Source organism: Haliotis cracherodii, unplaced genomic scaffold (genome assembly GCF_022045235.1).
Source record: "Haliotis cracherodii isolate W230 unplaced genomic scaffold, xgHalCrac1.p SCAF_8, whole genome shotgun sequence".
Lineage (NCBI taxonomy): Eukaryota > Metazoa > Mollusca > Gastropoda > Lepetellida > Haliotidae > Haliotis > Haliotis cracherodii.
The window spans coordinates 44,634,498-44,658,034 of NW_027266341.1; the positions used below are offsets into that span (position 1 = coordinate 44,634,498).

At 41.6% G+C, this 23,537-nt stretch overlaps 1 protein-coding gene across 1 annotated transcript in view; it reads left to right on the forward strand.

The window, feature by feature from the left end:
• The window catches only part of LOC139449510 (LIM domain only protein 7-like), a 170,381-nt gene that overhangs the window by 12,987 nt on the left and 133,857 nt on the right, over positions 1 to 23,537 (forward strand). Inside the window, exon 2 of the mRNA XM_071230934.1 lies at positions 21,772 to 21,845. Within this exon, the coding sequence (XP_071087035.1) occupies positions 21,772 to 21,845 (74 nt within the window). The remainder of the gene's footprint in view (positions 1 to 21,771; positions 21,846 to 23,537) is intronic.

Here is a 23,537-nt window from a genome sequence, read left to right on the forward strand (position 1 = left end):
CTGACTGTGAAGAAGGTAAACTTGTACAGTGGACATGATAGACATTCATGCACTGATTGAAGAAAAGAATAACTTCCAACATACTCCATCAAAACATCCTGAATGCAAGAATGTTAACTGTTCTACAGGAGGCCTGGAAGTAACTGTATGGACATAAGTTAACTGTTTGAGCTTTTTACTAAACATTAACATGTTGGTAAAATAATTGAACAGCTATGCAATTTTATTTCAGATTACCCATTTTTGAAAGAAAATGGACATAACACATTCAAAGACACAACCAAACACAGGACATGGTCAGTAACAGTTTGGGAGTTCAATATCTTATTGTTATTACCAGAATTTTATAAGGTTAATACATTTCCTTATTTTGCAACATAATTAATTTCAATATGCTTAGATATCAATATGACTCAACATTAGAACATATTCATGTGGAATATAATTTACATTTCTCAAAAATATCTACATACTGTTGCCATTTATGTTCAAATTTTATTTGGCTCTGCCACATTAAAAACAACACAAAGCCCTTGGATATTTTGGGGGCATGGGTGGCCCAGTTGTCAAAGGCGCCGCAATTCGCTGTGCAGAGTTGAGTCCCTTGGGCATGCCAGAAATCTATGATTGTGGGTTCGAATCCTGGTTCGCCCCGATTATGTTTCTAGGTTTGTCAGCACCATACGTGTGCTCGTGGATTTCACTGAAGTGGTAAACGTCTGAGACCTGCATCACTTCGGGCTTTCCTCTGACATTAAGCTGACACGCCGCGATATAACTGGAATACTGTTAAACCCGACTCACTCACTCACATTGGATATTTTGCTGATTCTTCTAAGGCCACAAAATTACATAATGTTTGCTCCTTCATTTAAGCAGTCCAGTGACTCCAGTCTGAAAAGATTGTCCATACAGTAAGTGAAATTGTCCCTACTGTTACTGAAATTGTCTGTCCTAAACTGTTACTAAAATTGTCCGTCACATACTGTTACTGAAATTGTCCATACTGTTACTGAAATTGTCCATCATATACTGTTACTGAAATTGTCCATACTGTCATAGCGACTGATTTACGACATCCATTGTCTGAGGAACATTTGATTGCAAGGGCTCGTTGCCCTGGAGCCATGACATCTATGTGCCTTGAAACACTTAATTGCTGTTATTTGTTGGATGCTGGTCCTATTTGTTGGTCCCCATTTTTGTGTACATCGACCGTCTGCCATCCTGAACAGGATGTGCAGGTGTGTCACTGATGATTTGCTGTTTGCATTTGTATTTATTACTCACTGAATGTCAGGTGACCTTGGCTATGTGGGCCTTGGTCCAGAGAGGAGAAAAGAAAAGGTCTTACCCTTAGCCTAGCTAGGGTAAGGCTGGGTGCTCCGGGGCACCTAGACAACAACCACTACCACTATGTGCTGACCATGGCACAAAGTGTCTTTTGTATGTATATATCTACATGTATAAATTAAAACTGTATATACCGCAAGTCATCATCTCCAAGTTGTCACTTCCTACAGAGAACCATATGTCGGCCTCTTGCATATACGAGTATGCAAATTGTTCATTAATCAACGCCGGACCCACAGCGCGTTGTTAATACTGTTACTGAAATTGTCCATCATTTACTGTTACTGGAATTGTTCATACTGTTACTGAAATTGTCCGTCACATACTCTTACTGAAATTGTCCATACTGTTACTGAAATTGTCCATCATATACTGTTACTGAAATTGTCCAAACTGTTACTGAAATTGTCCATCATATACTGTTACTGAAATTGTCCATACTGTTACTGAAATTGTCCATCATTTACTGTTACTGGAATTGTTCATACTGTTACTGAAATTGTCCATACTGTTACTGAGATTGTCCATTCTGTTACTGACATTGTCCATACTGTTACTGAAATTCTCCATACTGTTACTGAAATTGTCCATACTGTTACTGACATTGTCCATACTGTTACTGACATTGTCCATCCTGTTACCAACATTGTCCATACTGTTACTGACATTGTGCATACTGTTACTGAAATTGTCCTTTCTTTTTCCGACATTGTCCATACTGTTACTGACATTGTCCATACAGTTACTGAAATTTTCCATACAGTTACTGAAATTGTCCATACTGTCACTGACATTGTCCATATAGTTACTGACATTATCCATACTGTCACTGACATTGTCAATACTGTCACTGGTAACTGTCTGGAAAAGTGTAGACTTGATGTTGACCTTACATCACATTGCATAATGATCACTCCTTAATCACAGTCAAATCATGATGGATGCCATCTTGAAGATAAAATAGTCAGAGATTGACTTGGGCCACAGCTCCTCAATAATCTCTCAAACTAAATGTCAATATCTCATAGACAGTTACCCATGGCCAATAATCACAACAATATCTGGAATTGTATCAAGCTTTACCAGTAGTGTTTATCAGTCTTTATGCTTTTAATCTATTTTATTAAACCGCAACTAAAATAACATGATTTTGAAATGTATTATTCGTGATAAAATAATAATTTCAGATACAGTTTGTTCCGACCATTGCATCAAAATTCTTTGAAGTTGGATCATTGGGTACTTTTTAACTGAATCACTGGTAGATTGTTGCGAGAAAGTGTGCACAGCTGATTGCTATTTCATATTTGTATCGACCAAGTTTTTACTATACCTGTTCGTTCACCTGAATTTGTTGAAGGGATATATCTACGATGTGTTTTAAAGCGTATGTAACAGCAGTACTCTGGTCCGGACCTGCCCTAAAACATACATAATTTGATATAAATATCATGGGTATCATTATAAAGGCACTAAATAACAACAATACTAATTATACATTTAGATCTATAGTTCCTTACTTTTGGCATATATATATATATATATATATTAACAAATCCTTCCAGATAAAACAAATTACACTCTCTATATATCAGATATATATAGTTAATAATGCATAATTAATAAAACATAAATAGCATACCTTGTCTCAGGGACGCAGGCTGGAAACTCTCTTATCATGCTTATAGAGACGTGCAGTGAAATAGCCCTGCACAAATAAGTATACTACATATAAGTATACTACATATAAAAATATCACATAGCCACAGTTACACTAGCATGTATGGAATACAAGCATTATAAATTCTACAAAATACTATACATATATACATGATACATATACATATATCACTTCTAACCTATTTAAATCTATTTTATAAAATGTACATTTGGCTATTACCTCAGTCAAATACACAGTTAAGTTGAATAAAGAATACATTACAATGTCATAATGCAATGCTAGCTAAAATACTATATCCAACAACAATGATTAAAATACATAACCTTAGCTCCCAGATAAATAAAGTAATAATTAAATGGACTTACCCTATATGATTCAGTGTAGAGAACGTGTTGAGAAAATAGGTGCTGACTGACCAGTAGAAGTGTGATCAGTGTCCCCACATAATTGCAGAGAACATGCAACAAAGCTAGATCACAAAGAGCACCTAATCACAGGCCAAGCCTGTGACCGACCCATTGACAATAGCCAAGAAAGAAATGTCTGAACTACCCAAGCTATATACAGAAATAGCTTACCTGTGAATTAGTAGATTTGTGCAAGTGCTGAAGTTAACACAAGTATTTAGGAACATAAATGTTAAATATTTAAGTTAGCATATTAATTTAATTCATGTTTGGTTACTATGATGATACTTTAAAATCTAACAATATTCTATTTACAAGCATACTGCTAAATTCTCCCCTGCCACAGAAAATGGCGTCCCGAAATATATTCTATGTTACAGCCGAACCAGTTATCAGAAATAGCATAGCCTTGTAGGCGTCTTCTGGGAGGTCCTGCAAAAGTCTGCCTTCAGCTAGAGTCTTAAGAAACGATGCTCTTGTTTTCCAATCTGTCAACAATGTTGGTGCTTGACTCATACAAAACTCTCCTCTTCCCATCCAGGCTGGCGGCTGACGCTGTCTTGTAGATCGCCTAGGTGGTAGAGTTGATAGAACTCTCCTAGGCACCCTAATAGGTTCTGGATCTGGTTCTGGATCTGTTTTTGGATCTGTTTTTGGATCTGGTTCTGGTTCTGGTTCTGGTTCCTGTTCCGGCTCTGGCTCTGGCTCTGGATCTGGATCTGGATCTGGTTCCTGTTCCAGCTTTGCCGCTCCTTCTTCCTCAGCTTCCAGTTGAGGACTATCACCAGCTGTGGAATTACCTCCTTCTTCCCCCTCTTGAACCATTGCAGCAGTGGAATCTTCTAATTCCACATCTACATAGGTTTCATGTCCATCTGCTTCAGCTTGTGGGGCAGCATTTGACGGAATGCTAACCACTGAAGACACATCAGTGAGGTCCACAGGTTGTGACTCAACCAGTACTATTGGATCATCGTCAGACTCGCTGTCTGATAGTGATTGGGTCGACTCTTGTTCCTTCACTATTGGTCCCTTCACTATTGGTCCCAGGTACTTCGTTCTTGGCTTTGGAACGGGAACCGTCCTATTCATGTCAGTGTCGATCTCTAGTGAACCAACTGGCAGCAACAAGTTTCGATGAAGCGTCCATAGCCGTCCATCTCCATCTTCCTTTTGTACACAGTACACTGGGATTTCTGGGTTTGGCTGGTCCCTCACAACATATGTGCTTTCTTCCCACTTGTCTGCCAGTTTGTGCTTTCCATCAAATGCCAGCTGCTTCACTAAGACTCTGTCTCCAATGTTGAGAATATCTCCTCTGACCTTGATGTCATACCTACTCTTTTGTCTATCCCTGGCTCTATGTGCAGCAGCTGTTGCAAACTTGTAGGAGTCAGCAAGCCGTTGGCGCAGATCTTTGATGTAGGTGGTCTTAGATTGTGTACCTTGTGGAGAACCTATTCCAAATGCAATGTCAACAGGTAAATGTGGCTGTCTGCCAAACATAAGAAAAAAAGGACTTTCTCTGGTCGATTCATGTCGTGCTGCATTGTAAGCATGAACGAGTGGTGCTACATATGACTTCCAGTTGGTCTTCTTGGATGGTTGCAAAGAACCTAACATACTTATCAGTGTCCGATTGAATCTTTCTGTCATTCCATTTCCTTGTGGGTGGTAAGGTGTGGTCCTGCTTTTTTCTATTCCCGCCAGCTTACATAGTTCCTTGATTAGGTTACTCTCAAAGTTGGCGCCTTGATCTGCATGTAGTCTTTATGGGGAGCCATAATGTACAAAGAAGTTGTTAAATAGGACTTCTGCAGTGGTCTTCGCAGTCATGTTCCTAGTAGGGTAGGCCTGAGCATATCTTGTAAAATGGTCAGTCAGAACAAGAATATGTTGATATCCTCCCTTTGACATCTCCAGTGTAAGGAAGTCGACGCAAACTAACTTAAGGGGCTGGCTGGTAGTGATGGAGAGAAGAGGAGCTCTGGCTTCTGCTGGTGTTCTTCTGAAGCATCTGTCACAGTTTTTTATCCACTGATCCACATCTTTAGCCATTCCAGGCCAGTAAAATCTATCCCTGTCCGATCTCGGCCGAGATGTCCAATCTCATCATGAAGTCCGTTTAATGTTCTTTTGATGAATTCTGCTGGGAGAACTAGTTGCTTCTTTCTTCTCCATCCATGGTAGTAATTCTGTACAACACTCCCTGTTGTAATTGGAGATGACTGAATTCTCTGAGAAGACCAGTAGGAATATCCTCTGGTATCGTGTGGTGATGTAGTCCGTCAATGACTCTGTTGAGTACTGGATCCCTGTCTTGTGCTTTCCTCCAATCCCTTAGAGTGAAGCTAGCTATGTTGTTCCTGTATTCAACGTCGTCATCTGCAATAACTTCAGCTGCAAAGCATAAACTCTCAATGTAGTTAGATGTCTGACAACTATTGCAGATCGCCTTTACAGATGTAGTAGCTATAGTATATGTCTCTTCTTCTTGTGGCAACCTTGAGAGCGCATCAGCATCTATGTTACCTTTTCCTGGACGATACTTAATATCAAAGTTGAATGCGGAAAGAGCTGCATTCCACCTGTGTCCAGTAGCATCCAATTTGGCTGTAGTCAAAACGTATGTGAGAGGGTTGTTGTCCGTCAGTACAGTGAACTGATTTCCGTAGAGATAGTCATAAAATTTCTCCGATACTGCCCATTTTAATGCTAGGAACTCCAACTTGTGTGCTGGGTAGTTCCTCTCTGCTTTATTCAGACCTCTGCTGGCATAGGCGATGACTCTCTTTTGTCCTTCTTGTTCTTGGTAGAGAATGGCACCTAACCCGAATGAGGTTGCATCTGTAGGAACTTCAAAAGGAAGACCATAATTTGCGTATCCAAGAATAGGTGGCTTTGACAAAGCATCTTTCAGTTGCTTGAAGGCTGATTCCTGATCCTTACCCCAAGTCCATTTAACTTTCAAGTCTGTTTTCTTCTTGAAGCGATTATTCTTCTTCACTGTGGGAGGGAGCAACTGTGAGAGAGGCCAAGCGATATTAGAGAAATTCTTAACAAATTTTCTGTAGTATCCGGCAAACCCAAGGAATTGACGAACCTCCTCTGGACTCTCACGAGTTGGCCAATTCAGTACCTTCTCAATCTTTGCAGGGTCAGTTTGAACTCCATTTGCTGATACAATGTGGCCGACAAACTTTGCTTGTTCTTGTAAGAAGTTACACTTTTTGGGTGCCAACTTTATTCCACTTTTCCTCAGACGTTGGAAAATCCTTTCTAATCGAATGAGATGCTCTTCAAAAGTATCAGAAAACACGATGAGATCATCCAGGTATATCATGCAAATTTCCAAATGAAGATCTAACATATGTTCCATCTGGCGTTGATATGTAGCTGGGGCATTTACGAGTCCAAAAGGCAAGCGATTGTACTCATAAAACCCAAGAGGTTCAACTGTAAAGGCGGTTCTTGCTTTGTGACCTTCCTCTATTTCTATCTGATGGTAGCCCGACTTCATGTCCATAACAGTGAAAAACTTGGATCCTGCAAGTCTATCAAAGATTTCTTCTGCGCGTGGTAAAGCGTAGGCATCTTTAACCGTGCGACGGTTGAGTGATCTAAAATCTATACACATACGCAGAGATCCATCAGCCTTGCGTACAAGGACTACATTAGATGCCCATGGGCTATAAGAACGTCTGATGATTCCACAAGCAAGTAACTGTTGGAGATGGTCCTTCACCTCTTGAAACATAGATGGCGGTATGCGTCGATGTCTTTCCTTGAATGGTGTAGGGTCTGTCAACTCAATCCGATGTTTCACATCAGTGTAGTGGCCAACATCTAAATCTCCTGTTGAAAATACATCGCTGCATTTCTGAATTAACTCTTCACCCATCTTCTTCTGTTCCTCAGTAACTTTATGAGATATGTTCAACTTGTCCAGTGGGTGCTGTTTTACTTCAGTGGCAATCTGTTCCAAGTTGATGGGTGCAACTTTCTCAATTTGAACTGGTTGTATCTCACAGATGATTGTCCTAGGGGAAACAACTATGGTCTGGTTGGTCAGGTTTGACAATTGAACAGGAACTTGTAGTGATCGCTTGTACTGGTAGCGGAATAATGCAGGAGTTATCTCTATCCCCGGTGATATACATGTCTTCTTGGCTGGATGAAGCATAACACAAGTTTCTCTATAAGGCAGTTCCTTGTAGAGTGAACACTTGACTGTTACAGTTCTGTTGGGAGGTACAACTACTTTTGACACCTCACAGCTACGCATAAGTCCAAGGGTCCCATCTTTCCTTTTAAGTTCCTTGTCCTGCAAAATGATACTCCTAAAGGCAAGATACCAAGGTGTGTGCATTTTGCTGACTTGAAGAAAGTTAGGTCCAGTTGCCTCCCTGCAGCTCTCAAGAGCTGGGATAAGGTAATTAGTCCCCAGTAAAACAGGTACACTCTTGTTGTACTCACTGTCTGGGATGACTAACAATAAACAATTACTTTTGAGACCTGGAGATAACCCAGTAGTTTCAACTGGAACTTCAACATATCCCATATAAGGCAATGCCTCACCATCAGCACATTCAATACGAATGAAATCACCTAAGGTCTTAATCTCCAATGATGATAAACACTCCTTATGGAAACTTTATAGTTGACACTGATGATCCTGTATCTAGGAGGGCCTTATGTTAAACACCATTGATGATGACATTTGTCTCGTTAGCTGTTCCAATCAATCCAGCTGGTATCTTGGAATGGACGACTTCAGTGGAGCTCTGTCTGAAAGAACCTAATGTCTGCCCCTTGACATTGGTCCTCTGCCATTTAAAGGTCCACGCCTCATATGATCTATGTTGACACGACAGCCTCTCATAAGGTGACCATATTGTCCACACCTATAGCACTGGACTCCAGACTGTAGTTCAAAATCATGAGGTAGTTGTGCAGGGTTATCAGGATTACCATGATGATGTTGATAATGATATTGTCCCTTGTGTTGTGCCTGGGATGCGGTAGGAGTGAACTGATTCATCCTTGCCTAGATTATCAATCTTGGATGACAGCTTGTCAATGACTCCCATCAACGCTGATACTTCAGAGGTTGGTTGAAGTGAAGCCATGACCTTGGCTCGTACAGGTTTCTTCTGTACTTCCAGTTTCGTTTGCTCCTGGTCACATTCAATTCTCCTAATAGCTACTCGGAGCTGGTCGAATTCCTGTATGGTGTCAAATTTGTGTCCTGTTGAGTCCTTCAGTTCCTGCCTGAGTCCTGACCAGAAGACTGTCCTGAGAACAGAGCTTGATCTATCCTGTTGGATGAAACCTTGTAAGACAAGCCTGTCTAACATGTCCTCAAGTCTGCAACCCCATGTTGTAGCATCCTCCTTTTCCCCTTGGCGTGCACCATAAAACTGGGCCATAAGGACTTCACCTTGCTCCATGACTGATGGACTGAATACACTTTTTAGTTTATTAAGAACTGAAGTGAGTGATGCAGTGTGACCTAACCTCATTGTGACACGGGCAGCTTCACCCCTAAGGGCTCTCCTGAGCGCCTGTAAGATCTCATCCTCAGAATGAGTCTTACTGCAAACGAAACTTTCAACCTCGTAGTGCCACACATCAAATGAAGTTTCACCTTTGGCTGTTGGATCACCAGAAAAACAAGAAAAACATGGTGCTTGTTTAAAACCAAACGAACTGGGCAAACTTTGGGTTGGTGGAATTGCATGATGCTCTGACACCTCAGATTTAAACTGTGGACTACCAGTAGCGCCCTGCAACTCCTGTATTGCTACCATACCTGCTACCCAATCCCTGAGCTCGTCCTCAGTCTTACCTTTTGGTGTAACACCTAGCTTCTCAAATCCCGCAAGAAAAGAAGCCAACTCATCAGAAGATAATTGGGACATGATGATAATGTAGGGATATAATTACGAATGAATCCGAAGTGAAGGTAATAGCTTTACCTTAAATGAACACGAACAAAAAAATGTAAAGCTTATAAGACCTACATGGAGAAACAATGCATAATTAGCGTAAAGGTAATCCTGTATACAACTTAAGGGTTAAGAGCTTATAGTTTAGTTTTGCTTTATCAACTATCAAGTTTACGATAGTAATGGTTTAGGTTTAGTTAGGTAACAAAATTAGTTTAGTTTACCAAGTGTTGTGGGTTAGTAACCTTTACCTGACAACTTAATCCATACTGTACTCATACAACTGACTCACAAGACCACACAAAGATTGAACAGGATAGGACAGGTGTGCTGAAAGAAGTGTAGTGCAAACCTACCTTATATAATATTAATTAAATACTAATATAATATTAACTATATATAATATTAATTAACTATGTATGATATTAATTAAATGCTTAGACACAGTGACAACACAACTGAACAGTAACTTAACAATATACTCTTTTATGGTCTATGCCAAGATTAGCTAAGTCTTAGATAATAACACTGCCTAACCATGCTAACAGTGCAATCAATAGGTCTGTGTTTTTGCAAAAGATGTCAACTATTAAACCAAGTAATGAATCAGTTAATAACAGTAAAATGTATTAACAAAGTAGACTATCTAAAACTAACTAAACTAAACTAACTAATACAAACTAAACTAAGGGCCCATAATACTAATTATGTACAATCACCGCAGCAGAGCTCAATATAGCTGCACAAAAAAACATACCCATTCTCATGCTCACATTAACAACATGGGTGAAAAAAACAACAACACCAACATGTCTGTTAAACAATATTGGCACCAAAGAATTATCAAAAATATGAAATACAGCTGTAAATATTAAGGATATCCAGTGTCAATAGCCTGTATACAGACGCAAGTGTCTCTGATCACAAATGGGGAGAGTTCATGTACACATATTTACACATGTTCACTTGATAATAGTGTCGGGCACAACTTCATACACTATCACTGCAGGGGCTGCTGCTGATGTTCCTCTCTCTCTCCTGGCCCCATTGAAAATCAAGATCCCACCAGGGATGCCATTGTAACAGCGGTACTCTGGTCCTCTCAAAGATAAGAGAGTACTTGTTGGGTTCAAGGGATTTATTTTTAATGGGCGTAGAGAACTACACGGTAGTCCGGATCTGCCCTAAAACATACATAATTTGATATAAATATCATGGGTATCATTATAAAGGCACTAAATAACAACAATACTAATTATACATTTAGATCTATAGTTCCTTACTTTTGGCATATATATATATATTAACAAATCCTTCCAGATAAAACAAATTACACTCTCTATATATCAGATATATATAGTTAATAATGCATAATTAATAAAACATAAATAGCATACCTCGTCTCAGGGACGCAGGCTGGAAACTCTCTTATCATGCTTATAGAGACGTGCAGTGAAATAGCCCTGCACAAATAAGTATACTACATATAAGTATACTACATATAAAAATATCACATAGCCACAGTTACACTAGCATGTATGGAATACAAGCATTATAAATTCTACAAAATACTATACATATATACATGATACATATACATATATCACTTCTAACCTATTTAAATCTATTTTATAAAATGTACATTTGGCTATTACCTCAGTCAAATACACAGTTAAGTTGAATAAAGAATACATTACAATGTCATAATGCAATGCTAGCTAAAATACTATATCCAACAACAATGATTAAAATACATAACCTTAGCTCCCAGATAAATAAAGTAATAATTAAATGGACTTACCCTATATGATTCAGTGTAGAGAACGTGTTGAGAAAATAGGTGCTGACTGACCAGTAGAAGTGTGATCAGTGTCCCCACATAATTGCAGAGAACATGCAACAAAGCTAGATCACAAAGAGCACCTAATCACAGGCCAAGCCTGTGACCGACCCATTGACAATAGCCAAGAAAGAAATGTCTGAACTACCCAAGCTATATACAGAAATAGCTTACCTGTGAATTAGTAGATTTGTGCAAGTGCTGAAGTTAACACAAGTATTTAGGAACATAAATGTTAAATATTTAGGTTAGCATATTAATTTAATTCATGTTTGGTTACTATGATGATACTTTAAAATCTAACAATATTCTATTTACAAGCATACTGCTACACGTACAATACTCGATAGATACATAGATCTAATATATACAATTTCAACCTATCGGGATGTAGGTCAGTGTGCCAGTGGTGATTGATGATGTTGACAGAATTTTAAAATGTCTGGTTTGCACTATTTCAAATCGGATATTTTGCAGTCACAATTGGACAAGTGTTGACCTGTTGGATTTCAATGACTGGGACCTACAACCCCCAGTCATTTCAGTCACTGACACACCAGCTGGTGGGAGACTAGGCCGGTTTTGGCAAAACTGGATCATCCTTGACACGTTTGTTACCACCGTCCTCTGTTAGGGTTACCGTCTACCGTTGTTACTGCATCCACCTCTAGCATCTACCCCGCCAACAGTTGCATACTCCCCATATCAACATCAGCTCCTGTGCAACAGTGTAGACACCCTGCTTCATGACCTTGACCAGACTTCGGGATTCTACTGCCCTATGTTTCTTGTCCCCAAGGACTCCATCAAACTACGCATGATCCACAACCTCTCCATCTTCAATCGCTACTTAGAACTGCCGGATAACAACCTGGAGGCTGTTCAGGACAAGAATCAATGCTGGTGATTCCCTGATCAGTCTGGACATCCAGGATGCCTACCTCCATGTGCATATCCACCCTAGCAACCGGCGGTTCCTCCAGTTCTTTTTCAATGGTACCCATTACAAGTGGGGATTTTACCCTACGACGCTTTCATCAGCTGTGGTGGATCATCAACTAGACCAAGTCGGAGCTGACTCCGTCCTTCCATCTACAGTTTATCGGCTGTCTGTTTCTCACACACCAGAAACTCCTTCCCGCTCCCAGGAACAGATTCTCTTACACCTCTGACCTGCCCTGCATCAGGCCCGAACTCTTTGCCAATAGCAGGTGCTCTTAGGTCTTTTCACTTCGGCTCAAGAACTGACTGCCAAGGGTTGTTTCCAGCTCCGTTCTATCCAGCAGTTTCTCACCCCCTCGTTCGTTGACACATCCAAACAGCGCTGGGGAGCTCACCTGGCAACTCAGATTTCAGGGCTGTGGTCCAGAGATCAACTCCGTTGGCACAGCAACAACCTTGGGCTAGAAGCTCTTTTCCTGGCTGGCACTCACTGGCAGAGCATTCTACATCTCGGACAACATCACTGTGGTGTGGTGCCTCTGCAACCAGGGTACTCGCCTTTCTCTATCCCTGCTAAACCAGATCCTCTGCTTTTTCGTCCTGGTGGACTGTCTGGACCTGCAATTCCTCGTTCAGCACATTCTTGCGAGAATGTTCTGGCAGATGCTCTGTCCAGGCCAGACAAAGTGGCTCCCACCGAGGGGCAGCTCCAGCCAGATTTGTTCACCATGATCTGCCAACAGATCGACTTCTCCACATCCAAGATCTGCCAGCTGAAAACCTACATCTTACCGGTGCTGGAGCCATCAACAGTGGCAGTATACACCCTCAGCATTCTCTGGGAGGTATTAAGCATGTATGCTTTTCTTCTGCTGGTTCTCCTATGCAGGGTTCTTCAAGAGATCCAGGCCACTTGGATCCTGACACTGATTTTGGTTGTGCCCTGGTGGCCAGTAGGAGCTAGTTTGCCAATCTCCGAGAACCCCTAGAACTTCCAGTATGGCCAAACCTCCTATTACACCCACACAGTGGATTACCACCCCCGAACGCCTGCACGCCTGGCACGTCTGCAGAAAGCCCTAGGAGCCAAATGACCGACTCCGACCATCTCTACATACCTGGTTGACATTAACTCCGTTCCTGCTGTCCTGGATGATCGGAGAATGACGGAAATACCTGAACTCCAGGCCTTGCTGCGCTTGTTTCAGAAAGACAAGTTTACCTGTACATACTATTACAGGTTCCTCGGACAGCTCCCTTTGAACCACTCCACTCGTCTTCCTTCTATGATCCTACCAAGAAGACTGGGTACCTGCTGGCTGTGCCTACTGAGCACAGGTCAATGAGCTACATGCCCTTGATGTCAGGTTCGAACTTGTTACCCATGGTGCCGTTTATCTGGGTCTGTGTGTCAAGAATCAACTCCCAGGACAGCCTGACTGATCGTTCACCACCTTCCTCCTCTCATTTATCGTGGGTGCCGATCATGTTATGCCCGGTGCGGGCATGAAGTTTATTCTTGCGACGATTGAAAGCCTTGCGCAAGTCTAGGGACCGCCTTTTCCTGCCAGTCTCTCCTTCATCACAGACAGAGTTCAGCCGGAATACTATTTCCCCGTGGCTCAGGGAGGTCATACTACAAGCTTAAAAAGCTGCCGAATTGGACTCCTCCAAGCCTAACAACCCCCACAATATCAGAGCGGTCACATCTATCATGGCTCATCATAGTAACTGCTCCATCAATTCAATCATGGAAGGATGCTTTTGGCGATCTGTCATCATCTTCTCCAGCCACTTACCTCTATGATGTAGCTTTGGAAGATGTCCCCAGCATCCACAGCTTTGGCCCCCTGGTGGTAGCCCAACATGTCGCCAATCCCAGACGCTGCTGATTCTCACATACCCAGAGCGGGCCTTGTCAAACTCTCCAGTGTTTATCACCCCAGAATAGAGGGCTTTACTGCATTCAGTTCTAGGTTTAGTGCTACCCGACTCGTTAAATTTCCACAACCTATTCAGGTTTTCCTATTGCCTCAACTCTCGTTTCCTTCTGACGGGAATGGTCATGGGTTTTCCGGTAATAACTTGTGGTGCTGGTTCATCGGACCTTGACAAGGGTATATTATGGATCACATCTGAAGGAATGCCCACCTGCCATACTGTCGGATAAAAATGCATTAAGGAGTAATGCAGGACAAGTTAAATTGTTTTGTAAAATCTAATTTTTTTTACATGTGCATACTTATCCTGCATTACTACATGCCCTCAGCTGGACTTCACACAGTTCACCATTCTGTCAAAAAACAGCAGTAAATGCACTAAGGAGTAATGCAGGATAAGTATGCAAATGTAAAAAGTTCTTAGATTTTACTAAATGTACTCAAAATGTCTTTCGATACTGTTTACAATTTTGGGGGGCAAAAATTATTTTCAGATTCGGGCTATTGATACATACACACATAAATAATAAATGCTATAGTTTAACCTGTAAAAAGTCATATTTGTTGTTGTTTGACTATTGTACATCAGTATATTGTTTTTGTGATCCAAACAGCAAGACCCTGGAAAGTCACAGTGTTTCCGACTGCCTCTGTGGTATAGTTGTAGAGCGTCCGCCCAGAGAGCAGAAGCTCCTGGGTTCGATCCCTGGCTGCGTCATACCAAGAAACGTTGAAAGATGGTACTTGTTGTTACCCTGTCTGGCGCTCGGCATTAAGGAGCTAAGTCAAGGACTGGTCGGCTCGGAATCAGTATACTGTGTGTACTCCTATAATCACATCATCTACCACAATGGACATCTTGATAACCTTATTGCTTGTGTCACACTAGCCAGATCCTTGACACCGCTACGCCTTTAGTGGACTAAATTGTTCATCTCCTGTTAATCTCATTGGCTTCGTCATTATAATTTTATCTTAATCCTATTCCATCGGCTTCGTCATTATATTGTTATCTTTGTACATTCATCCCACCTTGTGTTGTGTAAACAATATGATATATAGGTAGTACTCTATGCAGCATTCACCTGATGAAGGAGTGAGAAGTAGCTCTGAATCGTTGTACAAAGAATAAAAGATGTTGCTATGCATACAAAAGTGTCATGTATTCATGTTCTCCAAAGTTATGAATGCATAGTATCAAAGACTTCATATTTGATATCATCGGATTGTTCTTAGATTAAGGCACTTTTGACTATCAATGTGAATACGATTCTGTAGCCTAAGCCCACATTCAGCTGGTACACTGCTGACTGGAACAGTGAGGACATGTCATTGCAATCACACATGATGGAATAGCCTGACAGTAGTGTGTGGAATAGCCTGACAGTGGTGTGTGGAATAGCCTGACACACGGGTGTTTGGAATAGCCTGACACATGGGTGTGTGGAATAGCCTGACACAGGTGTTTGGAATAGCCTGACACATGGGTGTGTGGAATAGCTTGACACGGGTGTTTGGAATAGCCTGACATAAGTGTTTGGAATAGCCTGACATGGGTGTTTGGAATAGCTTGACACAGGTGTTTGGAATAGCCTGACATAAGTGTTTGGAATAGTCTGACACGGGTGTTTGGAATAGATGACACGTCGGTGTTTGGAATAGCCTGACACACAGGTGTTTGGAATAGCCTGACACACGGGTGTGTGGAATAGCTTGACACGGTTGTTTGGAATAGCCTGACATAAGTGTTTGGAATAGCCTGACATGGGTGTTTGGAATAGCCTGACACACGGGTGTTTGGAATAGCCTGAGACACGGGTGTTTGGAATAGCCTGACACATTGGTGTGTGGAATAGCCTGACACAGGTGTTTGGAATAGCCTGACACATGGGTGTGTGGAATAGCTTGACACAGGTGTTTGGAATAGCCTGACATAAGTGTTTGGAATAGTCTGACACGGGTGTTTGGAATAGATGACACGTCGGTGTTTGGAATAGCCTGACACACAGGTGTTTGGAATAGCCTGACACACGGGTGTGTGGAATAGCTTGACACGGGTGTTTGGAATAGCCTGACATAAGCGTTTGGAATAGCCTGACACGGGGGTTTGGAATAGCCAGACATGGGAGTTTGGAATAGATGACACGGGTGTGTGGAATAGCTTGAAACGGGTGTTTGGAATAGCCTGACATAAGTGTTTGGAATAGCCTGACATGGGTGTTTGGAATAGCCTGACATGGGTGTTTGGAATAGCCTGACAGGGGTGTTTGGAATAGATGACAGGGGTGTTTGGAATAGCCTGACACAGGTGTTTAAAATAGCCTGAGACAGGTGTTTAGAATAGCCTGAGACACGGGTGTTTGGAATGGCCTGACATAACTATTTGGAATAGCCTGACACACAGGTGTTTGGAATAGCCAGACACCTGGGTGTTTGGAATAGCCTGACAAGGGTGTTTGGATAGCCTAACATGGGTGTTTGGAATAGCCTGACACACGGGTGTGTGGAATAGCTTGACACGGGTGTTTGGAATAGCCTGACATAAGTGTTTGGAATAGCCTGACATGGGTGTTTGGAATAGATGACACGGGGGTATGGAATAGCCTGAGACACGGGTGTTTGGAATGGCCTGACACACAGGTGTTTGGAATAGCCTGACATAAGTGTTTGGGATAGCCTGACACACAGGTGTTTGGAATAGCCTGACATGAGTGTTTGGAATAGCCTGACACACAGGTGTTTGGAATAGCCTGACATAAGTGTTTGGAATAGCCTGACCTAGGTGTTTGGAATAGCCTGACACACAGGTGTTTGGAATAGCCTGACATGGGTGTTTGGAATGGCCTGACATAAGTGTTTGGAATAGCCTGAAACACAGGTGTTTGGAATAGCCACACATGGGTGTTTGGAATAGTAGAGCTCCAGATAAGCTGCGTATCTGCGTAAAATACGCATCAGAAATGCAGAAATACTCAGTAAAATAAAATCCAAGTGTATCAAATACGCAACGAACATTACAGATACGCTACAAAAATAAAACTTGTGCGTATCATCAAAATATTGTGAAGTAACCCTGCGTATTCGATTAGCAAATGAGGAACTTATTTTGAAATTATAAACAGGCATCCCGTCAACCTTGCCAAACTCCACGATGACAGTTACATCATGATCATTTGCCATCACACTTTCTTGTGGAAGTATCGTGGTATTTTTGAGTCCTATAAAGCTCTCAAACCTACACGACACCAGTTTGCAGGGACTAGATGAATAGTGATTTTAAATATTTAACTGAAATACCCACATGTGTAAAAACTAGTGCGTAACAGAAATTTGAATACCCAGATAGAATTACTGATACCCAATGATTTTAAAATGCATGGGTAAAATACCCACAACACCAAAAGCTTATCTGGAGCTCTGGAATAGCCTGACATGGGTGTTTGGAATAGCCTGAGACACGGGTGTTTGGAATAGCCTGACATGGGTGTTTGGAATAGCCTGACACACAGGTGTTTGGAATAGCCTGACATAAGTGTTTGGAATAGCCTGACACACAGGTGTTTGGAATAGCCTGACACACAGGTGTTTGGAATAGCCTGACATAAGTGTTTGGAAAAGCCTGACATGGGTGTTTGGAATAGCCTGACATAAGTGATTGGAATAGCCTGACATAAGTGTTTGGAATAGCCTGAGACACGGGTGTTTGGAATAGCCTGAGACACGGGTGTTTGGAATAGCCAGACATGGGTGTTTGGAATAGCCAGACACCTGGGTGTTTGGAATAGCCTGACATGGGTGTTTGGAATAGCCTGAGACACGGGTGTTTAGAACAGCCTGACATGGGTGTGTGGAATAGCCTGCCACACGGGTGTTTCGAATAGCCTGACATAAGTGTTTGGAATAGCCTGACACACAGGTGTTTGGAATAGCCTGACATAAGTGTTGGGAATAGCCTGACACACAGGTGTTTGGAATAGCCTGACATAAGTGTTTGGAATAGCCTGACCTAGGTGTTTGGAATAGCCTGATAGGGGTGTTTGGAATAGCCTGACATGGGTGTTTGGAATAGCCTGACACACAGGTGTTTGGAATAGCCTGACACACAGGTGTTTGGAATAGCCTGAGACACAGGTGTTTAGAATAGCCTGAGACACAGGTGTTTTGAATAGCCTGACATGGGTGTTTGGATTAGCCTGACACACGGGTGTTTGGAATAGCCAGACACCTGGGTGTTTGGAATAGCCTGACACATGGGTGTGTGGAATAGCTTGACACAGGTGTTTGGAATAGCCTGACACAGGTGTTTGGAATTGCCTGACACACAGGTGTTTGGATTAGCCTGACTCACAGGTGTGTGGATTAGCCTGACACACAGGTGTTTGGAATAGCCTGACACGGGTGTTTGGAATAGCCTGACACGGGTGTTTGGAATAGCCTGAGACACGGGTGTTTGGATGAGCCTGACATGGGATGACCAAGTGTTTGGAATAGCCTGACACACAGGTGTGTGGAATAGCCTGACCTAGGTGTGGGGAATAGCCTGACATAGGTGTGGGGAATAGCCTGACACACGGGTGTTTGGAATAGATTGAGACACAGGTGTTAGGAATAGCCTGACATAAGTGTGGGGAATAGCCTGACCTAGGTGTGGGGACTAGCCTGACATAGGTGTGGGGAATAGCCTGACCTAGGTGTGGGGAATAGCCTGACATGGGTATTTGGAATAGCTAGACACGGGTGTTTGGAATAGCCTGCCACGGGTGTTTGGAATAGCCTGACATAAGTGTTTGGATTAGCCTGACACACAGGTGTTTAGAATAGCCTGAAGCACAGGTGTTTGGAATAGCTTGACATGGGTGTTTGGAATAGCCGGACACACGGGTGTTTGGAATAGCCTGCAACGGGTGTTTGGAATAGCCTGACATAAGTGTTTGGAATAGCCTGACACACAGGTGTTTGGAATAGCCTGACATGGGTGTTTGGAATAGCCTGACACGCTAGCTGGAATATTGCTGAGAGCGGCGTTAGACAACAGACAAAAATCTTATGCTGTCATTCCCTTTACCTTTGTGGAGCATGTGCAGTGAGTGTTTACGATATTACCCCCTCCATTCAAGATGTCAACTTGTACACATAACAACATGATAGTTTCTTAAACAACTTTTTCCAGTGATGGGAATAAAATTAACAAACAGCAGATATTGTTGGGTACATGGTATTTATTGCCATGTACAACATTAGTCCAGTAGAAATTGCAATGGACCTGGACATTTCTGATAACAGGCCAAATTTGTGTTTAAACTCACCAGAAGGGTGTTATTGGTCACCATAAAAAACCCAAAGAAAATCAAGGTTAGGGAAATATGTTTTATTTCGATGGTTCTGGGGGTGGGGTCTGTTGTTTTTTTCACACAAATATCAGCAGGAATGCATTTGTCATGATTACATAGACCATGTAAAAATATTATTTGTGGTCTTCATTCTAGTCTGTATTGTCATTTCTTAGGAATCCTACTTGGATCAGATACAAAATATTTGTATTTATTTATCGTATAGTCAATGTCGGCCATCTTGAATTCAAGATGGTCGCCTTCAATTGACTCTACTACATATAATGCTGTTATAAAACTCAAAAGTTTATGATTGCAGTTATTATCTTATGCATTTCATTAAATTACTCTTAACATTGCACAAGTTCAATAAATAATAGTTCTTAATAAAAAACATTATCATCAGTTTCTTGTAATCTTTGAGAGAGGTTTTGTTTTATACTTTTTTTGGATTCAGTTGCCTGAATTATGCTACTGGCAGTCTCATGTAACTCAAAAATAATTTTTGGACTTGATGTGGAAAATACCCACAAAAGGCATTGCTCATTTAACCCCAAATAGATTGTTATAACATCACATATGTTTTTTATTAAAAGGTGATGATAACAAATAAAATAACTGACTATGTGGATATTTTTTACACAATTCTTTTTACATTTTCTCAAAAATTCGAGTCGGCCGGTCTGTAATCATATTTCATAGAATATTTCCGATTTTGAGTTATTTTGCAATTCATCGATCTCATTTGTAGTGAAACGGACTGTAGGTGGTATGGGCAGATACAGAGGGGTGGTGCGGGGGTGCGCACCCCCCCTTTTTTTCGAAAAAAAATCTTTATTTCTGTATAAATTACCACCAAAGACAATAAATAGATCTTAATTGTGCACCCCCCCCCCTTTTCAAAAAAGCTGTATCCGCCCATGGGTGGTAATATACAATACAGCTCTACCTGATTCTAATGTGAGGATCAAAAACTAACATCTGCTAAACTGCAATCAGCTGAAGCTGGACAAAGTAGAGGTCAGCCAGGGTTCCTGTCTGCCTGTAAAGACCACTGCTGTCGTGCACTCCTTGCTCATCCCAATCCTATGGCCAGATGGAAACCAGTGGGCCAAAGCAAACGTTGAAACAAAACTACAGCATGGGCTCCCGAACTGAAGTCCCTTAGTAGACAAGTCAGCTCAGACAAGTTTGACCATTAGTCCAGTAGAACATTAGTCCAGTAGACCATTATCAAACACTTGTGAACGGGTGGTTTACCCTGGGGCTATGACCTCCCAATTCTCTGTGCATGACCTGGAAGCCGGCAGCTGTGTACAGCTTATAGTTATTTCCGCCTTATTTCACAAGACAATTGCACAAGATAACCTTGTCTTCAGATAACCGTGGTGAGGAATGGACAAACACAAGTTTCATTGTTTATTCAGTAAACCAAAATATTATGAATTGGTGTTTCATTACCATGAGGTTTGCTGTAGAGATCTTGAGGTCAGGGAGATGTATTTGCAGTTATGCATTTGTCTTTGCTCCACAAGTATCCACGAGTAAAATTGTCGCGAAGACAATGAGCAAGATAAACCCAAACTACTTCTTGTGCAATTAACTGTGCAGAGTTGCGTCCCTTGGGCACACCAGAAACCTCTGCTTGTGTATTCAAATCCTGCTTTGCCCTAATTTGTTTCTAGGTTTGTCAGCACCATACCCATGCTTGTGGATTTCCTCCCACATCAAGCAAACATGCTGTGATACAACTCGTGTACTGTTCAAAGTGGTGTTTAACCCAACTCACTCATGTGAAGACAGAGGTGGTAGGGTAGCCCAGTGGTTAAATCATTTGCTCATCACGCCGAAGGCCCGGGTTTGATTCCCAACATGGATACAATGTGTGAAGCCCATTTCTGGGGTCCCTTGCCATGGTATTACATGAATATTGCTAAAAGCGGCTCACTCACTCACTCGCAACATGGAAGTAGGGTTCACTTGTCAACAGAGCAGTATGTTGTCTCTTCTTCATAGCAGGCAAGTAGGTCAACAATTATGACACTGAAGAATTGATACTGTTGATTCACTAAAGGATACCAGTACATGCATGCATAATTCATCCTGAACTTTCATTATCTGTTGATAAATTATGGATGATCATTTGGCTGTCTGATGATGTCAGTTTTCAATCACAAATTGCCAATACAAGGTACCACTAAAGAAATATCAGGTGCTTAACACAGTCTGATTTGGCTGAAAATGTCATAGTATCACAGTGGTATAGACTGTTGCCAAATTCCATCACCCACATGGAGCGTCCTGTACTCATCAAGATGCTTTTGTTTCAGGCTGTTACCAGGAAGACATTTGTGTATCCTGATGACCCCCGCAAATCCCTGGAGAATGGAATACTACTCTGCGAGTAAGTGTATTATGAATGTGACCAGTCTCCAGGCTTGAAGATCTTGCAGTAAGTGTATTATGAATGTGACCAGTCTCCAGGCTTGAAGATCTTGCAGTAAGTGTATTATGAATGTGACCAGTCTCCAGGCTTGAAGATCTTGCAGTAAGTGTATTATGAATGTGACCAGTCTCCAGGCTTGAAGATCTTGCTGTAAGTGTATTATGAATGTGACCAGTCTCCAGGCTTGAAGATCTTGCTGTAAGTGTATTATGAATGTGACCAGTCTCCAGGCTTGAAGATCTTGCAGTAAGTGTATTATGAATGTGACAAGTCTCCAGGCTTGAAGATCTGGCAGTAAGTGTATTATGAATGTGACCAGTCTCCAGGCTTGAAGATCTTGCAGTAAGTGTATTATGAATGTGACCAGTCTCCAGGCTTGAAGATCTTGCAGTAAGTGTATTATGAATGTGACCAGTCTCCAGGCTTGAAGATCTTGCAGTAAGTGTATTATGAATGTGACCAGTCTCCAGGCTTGAAGATCTTGCAGTAAGTGTATTATGAATGTGACCAGTCTCCAGGCTTGAAGATCTTGCAGTAAGTGTATAATGAATGTGGCAAGTCTCCAGGCTTGAAGATCTTGTAGTAAGTGTATTATGAATGTGGCAATTCTCCAGGCTTGAAGATCTTGCAGTAAGTGTATTATGAATGTGGCAAGTGTCCAGGCTTGAAGATCTTGCAGTAAGTGTATTATGAATGTGGCAAGTGTCCAGGCTTGAAGATCTTGCAGTAAGTGTATTATGAATGTGACAAGTGTCGAGGCTTGAAGATCTTGCAGTAAGTGTATTATGAATGTGGCAAGTGTCCAGGCTTGAAGATCTTGCTGTAAGTGTATTATGAATGTGGCAAGTGTCCAGGCTTGAAGATCTTGCAGTAAGTGTATTATGAATGTGGCAAGTGTCCAGGCTTGAAGATCTTGCAGTAAGTGTATTATGAATGTGACAAGTGTCGAGGCTTGAAGATCTTGCAGTAAGTGTATTATGAATGTGGCAAGTGTCCAGGCTTGAAGATCTTGCTGTAAGTGTATTATGAATGTGGCAAGTGTCCAGGCTTGAAGATCTTGCAGTAAGTGTATTATGAATGTGGCAAGTGTCCAGGCTTGAAGATCTTGCTGTAAGTGTATTATGAATGTGGCAAGTGTCCAGGCTTGAAGATCTTGCTGTAAGTGTATTATGAATGTGGCAAGTGTCCAGGCTTGAAGATCTTGCTGTAAGTGTATTATGAATGTGGCAAGTGTCCAGGCTTGAAGATCTTGCTGTAAGTGTATTATGAATGTGGCAAGTGTCCAGGCTTGAAGATCTTGCAGTAAGTGTATTATGAATGTGGCAAGTGTCCAGGCTTGAAGATCTTGCTGTAAGTGTATTATGAATGTGGCAAGTGTCCAGGCTTGAAGATCTTGCTGTAAGTGTATTATGAATGTGACCAGTCTCCAGGCTTGAAGATCTTGCTGTAAGTGTATTATGAATGTGGCAAGTGTCCAGGCTTGAAGATCTTGCTGTAAGTGTATTATGAATGTGGCAAGTGTCCAGGCTTGAAGATCTTGCTGTAAGTGTATTATGAATGTGGCAAGTCTCCAGGCTTGAAGATCTTGTAGTAAGTGTATTATGAATGTGGCAAGTGTCCAGGCTTGAAGATCTTGCTGTAAGTGTATTA